The 15,407-nt window shown below is 36.8% G+C and overlaps 1 protein-coding gene across 1 annotated transcript; it reads right to left on the bottom strand.

Annotated features, from left to right (window-relative positions):
• Positions 1 to 305: 305 nt before the first annotated feature.
• LOC132295820 (uncharacterized) lies at positions 306 to 1,457 on the bottom strand. The gene has a single exon (XM_059794093.1). It carries the CDS (start codon positions 1,455 to 1,457, stop codon positions 306 to 308), a length of 1,152 nt encoding a protein of 383 aa, XP_059650076.1.
• Positions 1,458 to 15,407: the final 13,950 nt, after the last annotated feature.

The raw sequence follows: 15,407 nt of genomic DNA, 5'->3' as shown, positions 1-15,407 counted from the left end.
AACTATCATTATTTACAGACTTTAACCTCTCCAAATTAAACAAAAATCCAAAAGAGTCATCATATTGTTGAAATTGTTCAAATCTACTCTTTAGTGAAGAAAGAGCTTGATTAACTATGTATATAAAGTAATTAACTCTAAACGATTCTTCGGCCGATTGTGTCATCTCTTCATTAGCACTCTCATCAAATTGTTTCTTTCTACGAATGACATGTCTTTCACGGAATAATGGTTCAACTTCCATTTCAGTTGCAATCTCTTTAGCCTCAATCATAGCAGATTTAAATCCATTTTCTCTATAAGTTTCAAAAAAATGAAATGAGTCCTTTTAAGAGATCTGTAGCAACATCAATTTGCATGTCTTCTGTTTGCATGATTTTGCTTACTTTGTTAATGGCATTCAATATATCAAACCAAATAGCCATGCCAAGTAAGAACTCAAAATTCTCAATTTCATATGTAGCTAAGCACTCAGCATCACTCTTTGTTTTAGGATCTTCACTAGTATATGCTAAGTGAATTAAAGCATTTCTTATATCTGGAGCTTGAAATCTTATTGCTTTAACACTTTCTAGTTGACCTTCCCAACGTGTTTGTGATGGTGGCTTAAGTGTAAAACCTTTAACATTATTTGTGAGAACTTTCCATCGTTTTGTGGAAGATGAAAACAATGAATACATACGTTGCACAACTCCGAAAAAAGATGATGCTTTAGAACAAGAGTTTGCCATATCACAAAGTGCAAGATTAAGACTATGACAACCACACGGAGTGTAGCATGCTTTAGGATTTATATCTAGTAATCTTTTTTGTACACCTTTGTGTTTCCCTTTCATATTAGAACCGTTATCATACCTTTGTCCTCTTACATCACTAATATCAAGTTTAAGACCTTTCAAAGCATTTACAAATTCATCAAAAAGCCCTTGCCCTAATGTATCATCCACCTTTAGAAATCCTAAAAAGAACTCTTCTACATTTATCGGACTTGCTGAAACATTAACACATCTTAATATAAGTGACATTTGTTCTTCATGACTTGCATCCAGAGTACAATCAAGAATAATTGAAAAGTATTTTGCTTCTTTAACCCTTTTAATGATTACACATTTGATTTTATTCGATATCCGAAGAATAAATTCATTTTGAATTTTGTGACTAAGATAATGGTAATGAATTTTTCTATCTTGAATTCGACGAATGTGCTCTTTCATTATTGGATCAAATTCAGCAATCATTTCAATTATGCTTAAAAAGTTTCCATTATTTTCTTCATAAAGCTTCTTATTGTCCCCACGGAATGCCAAACTATTTTTAGCAAGAGTCTTCACAACAGAAATTATTCTCAATAATACTTGCCTCCAATGTTCTCTATTTTTGTTAATTTTTTCTTCCACACTTTTATCGATTGTTGCATTTTTTTGTAATCTGGTTTCTAATTCAATCCAATTCCCCATGTTAATAATGTGTTCACGACTAGTCTCGTGACTTTTAAGTTTGTCACAAATATTTTTCCAGTCATTGACTCCTTCACTCGCCAATTGAGTTTTTTGTTCATCACATTTAAACAACTTACAACAAAAGTAATAGACTCTGTCCAAAGAACTCAAATAGATTAGCCATTTCCTATCATGTTTTTCACCATTTGACAAGTGTCGAATGTAATATGTAGAAGAGAAATGTCTATTTTTTGAATTTTTAGGAAAATTTTCAAGTTTAACATCTCTTGCAGGACCTCTTTCAACTAATAAATTTCTCATTTTTTTATCAATATCTTTCCAATTTCCTGGATCATTAATGTTTAAAGGAAGATTATCATTATTATTCATATGTTCTTCATTTACCAAATCTTCAAGTTCATTCACATTTTCCTTATTTTGATTCTCATTCATATCTTCATTCATTAAACCTCCATGTTCATTAAGATTTTCTTCATTCCTATGTTCTTCATTCACCAAATCTTCAACTAAATTCTCAGTTTGTGCATTGTTCCTTAAAAACTTATGAATAACACCTTTTTGAGATTGAATTAATTCTTCTTCTCTCCTTTTTTTTTTTTTTTTTTTTTTTTTTTTTCATACCCAGATTCAAATTTCTTGTAGACATAATTGTCAAAAATCTTGAAATCTAAATAATAGGAAACACAATCAACATAAAACTAAACTTCTAAAAAAAATAGCTTTACTAAGAAAATATGGATTACCTCAATGTCTTCGAGTGAAGGATTACTTATGAGATGTCTTAATGATGTAATTTACAGAAAAACAAAAATACCTCATGAGATGTCTAAATGGTCTTCAAGTGAAGTGTGAAGGATTGCTGGATTGGAACCCCTGTATTACAACAAATTCATTGAGTTAATTCACAGTTCACAAAGAAGAATAAAACAAATTAAATTAAAATAATTTTTTGGTTTAAGAATTACTTGAATTAGAGTCCAAGTGTTGAACTTGAACAATAACAACAATCCTTGCAAGTTACGAACCTTCGAACCCGAAGTCCCCAACTGGAAGTTTGGAACAATCTGATCAACAGAGAGAGGGGAACAGAAGTCGAAAGTGTGAACAGTGAACTTTCAACAAAAAAAAAAAAAAAACAGAAGCGTGAAGCCGTGAACAATGAACTGTGAAGACGATAATGATCAACAGAGAGAGAGGAACAAATTCAACAGAAGCGTGAACTTTCAACAAAAAAAAAAAAAAACAGAAGCGTGAAGCCGTGAACAATGAACTGTGAAGATGATGATGATCAACAGAGAGAGAGGAACAGATTCAACAGAAGCGTGAACTTTCAACCAAAAAAAAAAAAAAAATAGAAGCGTGAAGCCGTGAACAATGAACTGTGAAGACGATGATGATTTGATATTGTGATTGTTTTCAATTTTCTGGTTTTGAACTTTTGATTTTTGAGGGAAAAAAAATTTCATTGGTGTAGTTGCAGTCTTGTCTTGGAGAGGCGCGAGTCTCTTGAGATTCTTGAGAAAGAAAGTTCCGAGAATAGAGATTGGAATTTGGAATAAGATTTGCCGATTTGGAGGTGAGGACCGTCAGGTTGCCCAGGCCATTCACAGAGTTGCCATTTGTGTTTTTTATTTTTTATTTTTTTAATTTTATTTAGGCCTCTTAAATGATTTACTGGGTTACAATTTGTTTTAGTGGCCCATCATTCATGGGCTTACAAATTTTGAGGCCCTTAATGATTTGTTGTGCATTTGGTTAATTTTTTTTTTTTTTTTAGTGGCCCATTATGCATGGGCCTATACAATCTGAGGCCCTAGGCGACCGCCTTGGTCGCCTTGGGTCAGGGCCGGCCCTGCTCACCCTTCTTATTCTCCATTTTTTCTTTTCCTTTTTCTTTTTACAAGATTTCAATCATAAATTTCTCCTTCAATTTTTTGAGTTTTACGTGCCATTTGTGGCAAATTAGAGATCACGGCGAAATCTTCGATTTGATCGGAGCAAAGGTGGTTTTGGTGCACCCTAAGAATTTCGAATTCTAGGGTTTGGATTCGGCAAATTGGGGGTTTTTGCAATTCTTGAGGTAGGGGTTTTTAATCCACAATTTTCTTTGACTTTTGTGAGTTTTCTTATAAAAGTTGTTTACTAAATTATGAGTATTTTTTGTGGTTATGGACATTTTATGTATAATGAGCATGACAAGGTATATATTGTGTTGAAAATGATAGAAATTACTTGTATTGGTTATTGATTTTGATTATATGCACTTGAATACTTGAACGTCTAGTACTATGTTGTCAAAATTGTTAAATGAGAGTTTCTTAATTTAATTTTCCCAAAAGTATGTAAATGAAATATAGATGAATTGTATAGAATTGTGTAATAGCATGCTTATATAAAATGGATTATGCTTTGTATGCTTGGTATGCTAAAACAATGATGAAGGGAAGCATGAATTACCTATTTTAGAGATTTAATTTGTAAAGCATGTGTGAAATTCTATGATTGAATTTATGATTAGAAACATGAAGCATTCATATATCCATTGGGAAAGGAAAAATGAGAAAAATGTTTTGAAAGCAAATAAAATGATTTTGAAAAAATGTTTTTGAAAAGTGTTGCGAAAACTCGGATGCCTAGGAGGCGCCTAGTGGTCTGTGGTGTTAGTGTGATCTAGAGGGGGTTAGAGAGAGACTTTAGTGTGGTTGAGCTACCCAGACGACGCCATGGAGGTGCCATGTGGTCGGAGAAGACTAGCCAACCCCTCTCTCGTGACGCCTTGGAGGTGCCTTGGGTCGAATTACACTAACGGTTTAGAAGTTGAACCGGAAATGTTTCTGAAACGAGGAGCGACATGAGCATGGCATTGCACTTTATTGGTATGCATGGTGTATTTGTGAATTGGTTGACATTTGTGTTTATATTGGATGTTGTGGTATAGTATGATCCCGTTCTCTTATTTTCTATTCTATACGTGGATTCACGGGGTCATAAGAGGTGTGTATTAGACACTTCATACTGAGCTTATGCTCACCCCTTTATTATTAACATTTTTCAAGACACGGAAAGGAAGTGGCGGACGACGCTCCTCCACAGGGTTCGATGGGTTAGTAGACTGTTTTTGACATACTTTGTAGCTATGATCTTATTTTATTACTATTATTTATTTATTTATTAATATTTATTATTATTATTATCTTATAAACCCTAGAATGACACACATATTATGGATTGACATAGGAAATGACAGTAATGCCCTTAGTTAACCTCGGGTTCCTGTAATTAAGGACTCGGTTAGCGATTCGGACCCTCGGGTTTGAGTCGTTACAAAATTGATATCAGAGCAATGATTCGAATACCATTAGGACGACGAGTAGAGGCTTACCTAGGGTTATGTGGGAAGTCATTTGTATCAGTTATGTGGCTATTTGCTAAAGTGTTTTGTTAATTGAAAAGTATATTTAACTGTCTACTTGTTTACATGTTTATATGCTTACGGTTTTGAAAGATATGCTTTCTTGCTATGTGTTTGCACGTTTATATGTTTATATACTAAAGTTTATGTTACATGGCCATGTACGAGAAATAGTTAGATGATCTAATCGTGTGAATGAAATGTGAAAAAAAGAAAAAAGGAGGAAAACACGTTGATTGTGTATGAGAAATATGGTGATGAAAAGTAAAAGGCACGGTGTGTGCAGTTCTAATTTAAATGCTAATGTGACAAGTAATAAACATGGTATATACAAACATATTTTGTGTAGCATTGTGGGTTTCATTAATTTTATATATGTATATGTCTATATTCTTATGTGGTTATATGGTTAAGCATTGGGATGGTTGCTAGTACAGTGGGGTACCTGTCACGGCATTGAGGGTTATGTAAGTTTTGACTTGAGTAGGCGAGGAGCTCGGTTGCTCCACAGTTATTTGGGTGCCGGTTCTTGTCGAACTAATAGCGTGGGCTTCTAGCTCGTGGATTGAACTATTTGGTGTGTAGTTATCCTGATCTTCTTAGTTGCATTTTGTGCGGTGCTTAGAGCACGACTTTAGGGCGAGTTCATATTTCATGGCATGATGCCCTTATTGTGTGTGAGTATCATGCATTGGTGTATGGGTTCTGGTGACCGTGAATGTTAAGTATGCGAGTGAGGGTTTCGGTATGACCTTAAGAGGTTAGTGTTTACAACTTAGATCACGGTTTGGTGTGAAGGTTTTTTTCGAACCGGTCGTGGTAAGTGTGACGGAGGTTGTTTGAGTCACGAATATAGTTTATGGGATGTAGATGTGTATCTTCTGGTACGGTCTGAGGAGGCGTGTTGGTTCTGATTGTTGTGGGTACTTGTTGGATTCTGTAAGTTTGGGGTGATATAGGACCGGTTGCAGGGTGTGAAACATTTTGTGTCTTATAAGGGTCTGTTTTGGAGACTGGGTTGTCAAGGAGTAATTCTCATTTTGGATAGTTGTAGGAGCATGTTACGGGTAATTAACTCTCAGTGAGTTGATTACATGGTTCGGTGGATGAGCGGGGTTATAGGTTGTCACGGTTGTCGAGAGAGTCTCGAGGTAGTGTATAGTGGTTAGTTTTAGGTGTGTAGTGCAGGATTGCATAATAAGGCAGGTAGTATAGGGTCATTGGAGTGCTTGGTTGTTTGTGGCTAAAGTGATTGATGGTAGGTGTTGTCTTATCAAATGGATTGTGTTCTAGGACTTGGAAGATGTGGACTGGAGTTGAATTTTATGTTGCGTTTGGGCTATGAGGAGATAGTACTTGAGTGATTAGGACGAGGTTGATCTCGTAGGTCTTGTAGGTAGCCCCATTTGACTTTTGTCGGGGCCAAGGTTGTTCTGAAGAACAGGAATGATGAGAAGTAATGATGTTGAACTTGGAGTGTGAAATTTTCTTGTTTAAGCACGTAGATTGTCATAGGGAGAGTGGTCTAAGTAGTCGGCTAGGCGTTAGTAATTGATTACATCGTTGATGATTTTAAGGAGATAATTGGGTGTTAAGCATCCTGATTTTGTGCTCATTTTGTTTTGAGGATTTGTCGGTATGGCGTTGCCATACGGAGGTTCTTTTTTAAGTGGTGAATAGTGGTCGTTGTGAGAGTATCAAGAGTAATGGTTATTTTCTTGTTATGATGGTGTTGTCTTAAGAAGGTTTGAGGGAGAATTGCTTGGTAGTGGCTTGATGGTCCAGTGGGATGATAGGTTTGAACTGTTGTTTCGAATGAGTGGCAGTAGAGGCGTTATGGTGTGATGTTTAGTGTTGAGGAGCAGAACGATTTAAGGTATGATCCGAATGTGACTTAGGGATTGAAGGTTGTTTGTTGTGTGTTGTTGGGAAGATGATAAGATTGTGCGCCAGTTGAGGCGATGGTGGACGTCTTAGTCTTTAGAACCAGTAAGGACGATGTTGCTACCTTTTTTCTTTTAACGAGTCAGTGAGTTGCTATGACTGAGGTCATGAGTCTTGTGTGCAAGGTGTTTGAGGGAGTGTCGCCTTGAAGGGTAAAAGTGGAATGGGTGGTAAAAGTGTTGTTTTATAGTATAGAGATTGTCATTTAGGGGTGAGGGTTTCCGGATGAAATGGGATGCAGTGTCTGATGGGTAGAGATTGTTTCTAGTGTTGGTGTGCCGTGAGCGTTGGTGCTTTTATCTGATTGGTTCTAGTTAACATGGGTATCACGATGTAGAGTGTATGAGGTTTTGGTGTTTATAGTGTATGACGGTCTGTTTGTGGCGAGGTCGCCTAGATTTGAAGTCGTGGTCCTGTATGTGTTTCCAGGTTCTTCTCCTTGTGTGTAGTGAGTTCTTTTCATCTTAGGTGAGATTGGGTGTCCACGGTTGGATGATCGATGAGTAACGTGTGATAGGTTATCGGGTGCATTCAGGTGCGAGTCGTCAGTCTTTTGTCAGTCTAGTACTGGCAAGGGCGTCGTTTGTCATGAGTCTTGTTCTCCATTTAGGAGTTATGCACGTCCGTGAGTGGACAAACCTGTGTGTGGTTGAAATGGTTGACTCATTTCCATGGAAGGAGGTGAAGTTTTTGGTTTCTGTAGTGCTTGTTCTGGGAATGGTTTTGACTGGTGGAATGCGAGGCATGGGTTCCCGAATAGGGGTTGTGTTTCCGGTGTTTGGTACTAGCGGTGATGGCTAGGAAATGTGTTGTGAATCGCAGCTCGAGGATAATTAGGTGATGTGATGTGACTCATGGATTTGGATGTTTTTAGAGGTGATTGATTCTAACAGTGTCTTGAGGACAGGTGTTGGTATTGTTTAAATGTTTTGCAGCTAGAGCGTGATTATGGGATTCCGTTGAAGAACTGTAGGAACATTTGACTTTGGTTTTGAGATTTCAGACATGAGACGGTCGTATTGTGCATTTTGAAGAAATACGAATTGAATTGAATGATATTATGATGTTGACTACATGTTATAGGTAATATGAGGTGATTGGAAAGTTTTTAGGTTGATTGATGATTGTGGTATTGGCGATGTGTTACTTTTAGCTTAATATGATTAAGGTATGATTGGGGATTTTTAGAGTAGGTATATGACTGTATAGTTGTTGAGGTTGTAACGACCCGGGTTTGATTCAACCCGGTACTACAGTGATGAACCGAAGATTGACCCGATAGCAGATCCAGATGTGGAAGCAAAAGACAAGAAAACGGTCTCCCAAGGCACAACACACCTCTAAGACCCTAAGGTGACCTTCCATGAGGTCTCGGAACCCAAAGGTATAAGTGCGGAAGCAAGAGATCGGAAAGGTAACAATTAAGCCCCAGGCGCAAAATGGTCATTTCACAGAGAAATGGATGCTACCAAGCATACCATCGAAAAGACAATGAAAAATTAACAAATTTGGACTCAAGAATCGCATGATTCGGAGTCCGGACGGCAAAGATATCAAGTCCTGAAGTAGAAGGGATGGAAACCATATCCCGGTTCGAACCAAAAACTGATACTATCATACTAAAACTTGAATAACTTGAGCTACAAATGGAATCTGAATCTCTAATTGGTACCATTGGAAAGCTTATTTCGACGCGGTCAGTTTAGATATAAGAACGGACCAATTCCGAGTTAAAACGAGTGAGATATGGCCCGTTGAAGAAAGGTGTCTGGAGTAGGAACAGTACCCGCGGGCGCCCGCCCAAATGGGCAGAACCCTGGGTCAATTGCAACAACAGTGTTTTAGCAGAAAAACGAGTTTGCGATGCGATTTTCAAGGCCAAGATGACATTTTTTCTGAAAAACACGAAGAAGAAACTCCCCCTAAAATCACATTTTCTATGTGACAAAGTCAAGAACGGAATTTATTTTCCAAAGGAAATACCCAAAATGCCCTTAAGCTAGAATTTTCAACAAATAGGTGAAATGAATCCGTAGGAGGCTCAAAACGCATACGAAAGAGTTTTTCGTAAAAACGATCATGCACGCAAACGTAAATAGTAATTTTGAGCGCGTGGGAATGGTCCGCAACTCCCGGAAATGGCCGAGTCAAAATCCGACCCCCCAACGGCCAAAAAGGCAAAAATGAATTTAAAATGGAAAACTTGAAAACTAAAATCAACAAATGGTTTCAAATTACTGTTTGGCCCTTGGCCACACTTCATACAAGATAAATGAGACCCTATGAAAGAATCAAAATGGAATTCCCACACCCGATACAAGCATGATGAAATAATGACTTGACATTATTCAATATTTCTATAATATTTCATAAAGTTAAAGTTGCATAGAATACAAGATACATGTCATTGGCCTCTGGCCTCATCTCATACACGTCAAATACATTAAAAAGAGTTTACTCATGTACACATTACATGTTTAGAATCAAAGAATACAAGTTTTACATATAAGTCTACAAAATGACATTTCATGCTAACATTTGTATGAAATGGAAACTTGAAAGCTATACGACATCCAAGGAATACTAAGCATCACGAACCAAGTCTTCTTACCTGAAATATGCCCCAGTAACGTAGGGGTGAGCAACATAAAGCTACTCGTAGGAGATGAGCATGTATCGACCTAGCATTTTATAATTTTATCACATTAAGGTGAAACATGCCAAAGGGGCTCATGCCACCTAACGTCTATGTCAAAGTGAGACTCGGAGAGCATCCTAAGCTACCTAAGAGTCTAAGCAACAAGAATCATGATATATATACATATATGAAATGAATCAAGGTTGGGATAATTCAAGAATAAGACAAGAAAGATGCTTGAACATAGATTTACATGAATTGCATTATCAATGCAATTAAACAAGGTTTGGAGCATTCCAATTAACACGATAAGAAAAACACATGAAGTCTAGGACAATGCATAATATCTATGCAAGTAAACAAGATTGGGGCATTCCAATGAACATGACAAGGATTATACATGAAACCAAGTACAAGGCATAATGTCTATGAAATTAACAATGTTGGAGCATTTCAAGTAACACGATAAGAGTAATACAAGAAATCAATGACAAGGCATAATATCTATGCAAGTTCACAAGGATGGAACATTCCATGAAACACGAAAAGAGTCATACGTGAAGTCAAGAACAATGCATAATATCTATGCAATTAACAAGATTGGAACATTCCAATTAACACAATAGAAGTAATACAAGAAATCAAGATCAAGGCATAGTATCTATGCAATTAACAAGGTTGGTTCATTTCACATAGCACGACAAAGACAAGGTGTGAAATCAACCAATGTGGAAACTTGGATATCGCCCGGATTAAAACCGTACTCTTGAGATCACTTTAGGGCTACTAACCCATGGATACTTTTCCCCTAGTACGCCCTATAGTTGTAAGAGGACATTCCCTCGTACTAGAACCAAGTCTTAGCCATGTTAATTCTTGATTGATATCCCAAGTCCCAAAATCAACAAGTTGTGCAAGTCAAGCTTGTATTAAATACAAGAAATGCATTAACCACATTTCATACACAACCAAGATTTTGAAACATACAAGTCATGCCCTAAGTACTCAACTATGATGGCATGTGAAATGTTAAGAAATCATAGTGTGCAACTATATAGACAACAACCATGATATATAGTGCTTGGAATTCATTGAAGAAAATATACCACAAGTATAAGATACATGATTTAATTACCTTCTAAGCAACACATGTGTAATTAAACCATTTCAAGACAAGTACATGTTCATTAAATACGTTAATGAAACCTAGATACAAGGGGTCATGATTATATCGATGGGAGCATAAAAAGGGAACTTAATCTACTCAAGGGAACAAGTTATCAAGATTTCAAGGTAAGTTCAAGTGTTCTACAACAAGGCATGTCAATGATCATGTCAAGGCCAAGTTCAATGTCAAGTTACAAGTTCATTTCATACAAGATGCAACCATGTGAATTAAGTTCCATACAAAGGAATTAATTAAATATAAGTTTCAAAACTTATCCGATTATTCTTGATTTGATACACGTGAAAGAACTTGTCAAGGAAATCATGAATACAAGGTTATAAACTTAATCTAGCTCATGGAACCATTGAATGGATTTTAATTAATTCATTTAATTAAAATCTCTAGATTTTAAAAGTCATCCAAGTGACCTCAATTTAATTATGTTATACAACATGTCAAGACTTGTTTTAAAAACACGATACAAGTGAATTACATGCAAGATACGACCATGAGTATTAAACTTTAATACTAGAAAAATAATAAATGATAGATTTCAAAATCTAATCAAATATTCTAGATTTAATATAAATGAAACTAGATGACACATCATGAATATTAAGTCGAAAATCAAATGGAGTGAATAGTACACTCGGGGCAAATTAATTAATCAATTAATTAAATATTCTCTAGATTTTTAAACAACTCCGATTACTCCCAATTTAATCTATGTTGATGAGCATGCTAGGGCCTAATATAATATGCTAACACATATTGATTTCAAGTTAGGTAAGGCCATGCGAATTAATCTTTCACTAAAGATAAGTATTAAATAAAATCTTTAATACTTATTCAAATGTTCCAAATTTAATACACGACAATGAGCATATCGAGGGGCAATATAATATCATGCTACATGTTTAAACCAAGTCATGAGCAACCGGGAAAATCGGATCCCGTACAAGAAAAATAAATAATAAAATCTCTAGATTTTATATTTAATCATGCCAACAAGTTGTATAAATATCACAAACATGCTATATAACAAGAATTTAAACCTAGAACATCCCCTACCTCAATTTGAGATGAAAATCTCAAATACCCACCGAAACGAAAGTGCTCCGAATCTGATGATACCGAGAGGTTTTTCAGGGACAATACCGTGAACAAGAATCCGCAAGAAACCCCATGAAAATCTCAACTTGACTCCAAACCCGAACTCGAAAAGTCGTCGGAAATGGATTCTAATAAGGGGTAACAGTAGAGCACAACGAGAGGAACAACAATTGCAAAGGCTGAAGACTTTTCGCCAAGGAAAAGTGGACCAAAAGAGGAGAGAGGAAGTGGCAGCCATGGCTGCTAGGAGATCCGGCCAAGAGATGTGGGGAAGATGATGAAAAATCTGATTTTTCTCCTTAAGTCCCCTTTTTATAGAAAATCTCAAAAAGTGTCCCGAAAGGGCCCCGCCGGGTCTGGAAAAGTGGATTTTGAGCAAACGCACTCAAACGGCAAAACTCTGTGAATGAAAAAGATTCCAAGTGAGAAAATATGAACAAGGGAAGAAACGGCGTCAAAAATCGAGTACCGAGCAGAAAGTTATGCCCCGAACAAGTTCGACAGCAACCGGGTCCCGAAATTCTGAAACTAGAAAAAAATGACCAGAACGGAATTCTAAGAGTACATGACTCGACGACATGTGAAAATGAATCCCACATGAGGATCCAGGCACCAGACGAGGTATTTTACAATAACTTTCATTAATTACAAAATGGTCCATACAAAAAGGGTTAACTGCAAAACTGCCCCTGAATGAAAATATCTTTCAAAAGATATTTTTCTTAGATAACCCTGAAATAAAATATCTTCAAAAGATATTTATGAAAAACACCCCAAGAAAAGAAAAGAATTCCAAAGAATTGTGCATCCATGCTTCTATGGATACCGGGAGCAACCATAGTACTTTCTTGAAAAAGTAAAGATGCGTATTTCATGGAAACCACCCAAGATCAAGATATGTGAAGTCAAAATCTAACTCCGAGCATGAAAAGTATAGTTGTGCCAAAAATTGACAAACGGGGAAAAGACAGAATAGGGAAAAAGACGAAATAGTGCATAGTGTCCGAAAACTGAAAATGTGGAAATGACTCGGTCTTCAAAAGAAGTGGTCAATCCGAACGAAAGAGTCTTAGAAACCTTTTCCAAGCACTCAAGACGACACTATGAGATAAGAAACTGAACTCAGAACAGAAAATTAAACGGAAAAAATTTACCCGTAAAATTTCAAGAAAAAGGAAAGGGAGTCAAATGACCAGGTCATTACAGAGGTTATGTGGAACAATGGGTGGATAGTGAGTGGATCTCTTGGTTGTTTTGTGGACTGTGTGGGGATGTGTTTGAGGTTTAGACCTGAGGACAGAAACGACGTCTGTGTTGAGATCGGATTAATGATGAGAATGGCCTGGCCAACCATTTCTCATGAGTCAGTCCATCTTTAGCATGATGTCGGGTCAAAGGTCAATGATTGTTTTAGTTTGTCAGGAACAATGAGAGTATAGTATTGCGCGATGTATCAGTGTGACAGGGTGGATTCAGATGGTTTGTTTCGGGTGATGAGGTGTGCCAAGTAGGACCAAGCGTCCGATAAAAAAGTTTGTGGTACAATAATTGATTATTGAGAATCTCTTTTTGAGGATTTGTGCCCAGGATACAGGATAATATGTTCTATTGTTCTGGTGACTCGTGTTTATACAGTTGTTGGGAGAATTATTGTTGGGTCATCTTGAGGTTGTTAAGTGTAATGATTGCTGAATGCTGCGGTTGGTGGTCGCTTGTACTGATATGTGATGGTGTAGCTGTGTGTTAGATGGCGAGTATTGGTTTGACAAAAATTTGTGGATTTGTGTCTTTTAAAGGATAAGTTGAGATATGATGTTGTCATGTTCAGGGGTCTTGTAACCGTTCTTTCGAGCTCCGAAGTCTTGTGTAGCAGCGTAGAGTGGACCGATATCTGTTTTGAGCCGGGTATAACATAGGGCGTACCAGATGGTCTAGTGTTATGATGTTGTGAGTGATGAGTACCCTCGTAGGGTGGTGAGCATGGGGTTTTTCTGATGTCAGTGTGTGACTGCCTGTTGACATCGGGTGTCAAAGACAATAAGGTTGTTGAGTTTTGGGCTCTGCGGTTTGGTGAGGTGTTCTCGGGAAGGGGTGTGGTTGTGGGCCTCCTTCTTTAAGGAGGGTAGATTTCGATGACGAAATCTTTTAAGGAGGGTAGATTGTAATTTTATTTTATTTATTTATTTTTACATATATATAATTGTGGTGTAGAAAAAGAAAAAGGAAAATTTTATTTAAAAAGGTGGTGGGACGCACCACTAGTATATATGTGTGGCTTAGAGACCCATTTGGTCTCATTCTTCCTCTCTCTCCCATAGCTCACTCTCATCCCTCTCATTCTCCATTTTTTTTTTCTTTTTCTTTTTACAAGATTTCAATCCTAGATTTCTCTCTCAATTTTTGGAGTTTTTACGTGCCGTTTGCGGCAAATTAGAGATCACGGCGAGATCTTCGATTTGATCGGAGCAAAAGTGGTTTTGGTGCACCCTAAGAATTTCGAATTCTAGGGTTTGGATTCAGCAAATTGGGAGTTTTTGCAATTCTTGAGGTAGGGGTTTCTAATCCACAATTTTCTTTGACTTTTGTGAGCTTTCTTATAAAAGTTGTTAAGTTGTTTACTAAATTATGAGTATTGTTTGTGGTTATGGACATTCTATGTATAATGAGCATGACAAGATATATATTGTGTTGAAAATGATAGAAATTACTTGTATTGGTTATTGCTTTTGATTATATACACTTGAATGCTTGAACGTCTAGTACTGTGTTGTCAAAATTGTTAAATGAGAGTTTCTTAATTTAATTTTTCTTAGAAGTATGTAAATGAGATATAGATGAATTGTATGAAATTGTGTAATAGCATGCTTATGTGAAATTGATTATACTTTTTATACTTGGTATGCTAAAACAATGTTGAAGGGAAGCATGAATTACCTATTTTAGAGATTTAATTTGCAAATCATGTGTGAAATTCAATGGTTGAATTCATGATTAGGAGCATGAAACATTCATGCATCCATTGGGAAAGGAAAAATGGGAAAAATATTTTGAAAGCAAATAAAATGATTTTGGGAAAATGTTTTTGAAAAGTGTTGCGAAAACCCGGACGCCTAGAAGGCGCCTAGTGGTTCGTGGTGTTAGTGTGATCTAGAGGGGGTTAGAGAGAGACTCTAGTGTGGTTGAGCTACCCAGACGACGCTATGGAGGTGCCGTGTGGTCGGGGAAGACTAGCCAACCCCTCCCTCGTGATGCCTTGGAGGTGTCTTGGGTCGGATTACAGTAACGGTTTAGAAGTTGAAACGGAAATGTTTCAGAAACGGGGAGTGACATGAACATGGCATTGCACTTCATTGGCATACTTGGTGTATCTGTGACTTGGTTGACATTTGTGTTTATATTGAATGTTGTGGTTATAGTTTACATCCCCGGTATAGTATGATCTCGTTCTCTTATTTTTTATTTTATACGTGGATTCACGGGGTTATAAGAGGTGTGTCTTAAACACTTCCTACTGAGCTTATGCTCACCCTTTTATTATCAACATTTTTCAGAATACGGAAGGGAAGTGGCGGACGACGCTCCTCCACAGGGTTCGATGGGTTAGTAGACCGTTTTTGACATACTTTGTAACTATGATCTCATTTTATTACTATTATTTATTTATTTATTAAT

Source organism: Cornus florida, unplaced genomic scaffold (assembly GCF_030987335.1).
Source record: "Cornus florida cultivar Cherokee Brave unplaced genomic scaffold, ASM3098733v1 CherokeeBrave_3.0.0_Hap2_Chr02, whole genome shotgun sequence".
Lineage (NCBI taxonomy): Eukaryota > Viridiplantae > Streptophyta > Magnoliopsida > Cornales > Cornaceae > Cornus > Cornus florida.
Note: the sequence above shows the minus strand (reverse complement) of the source record. Positions and strands in the feature narration are given on the sequence as shown.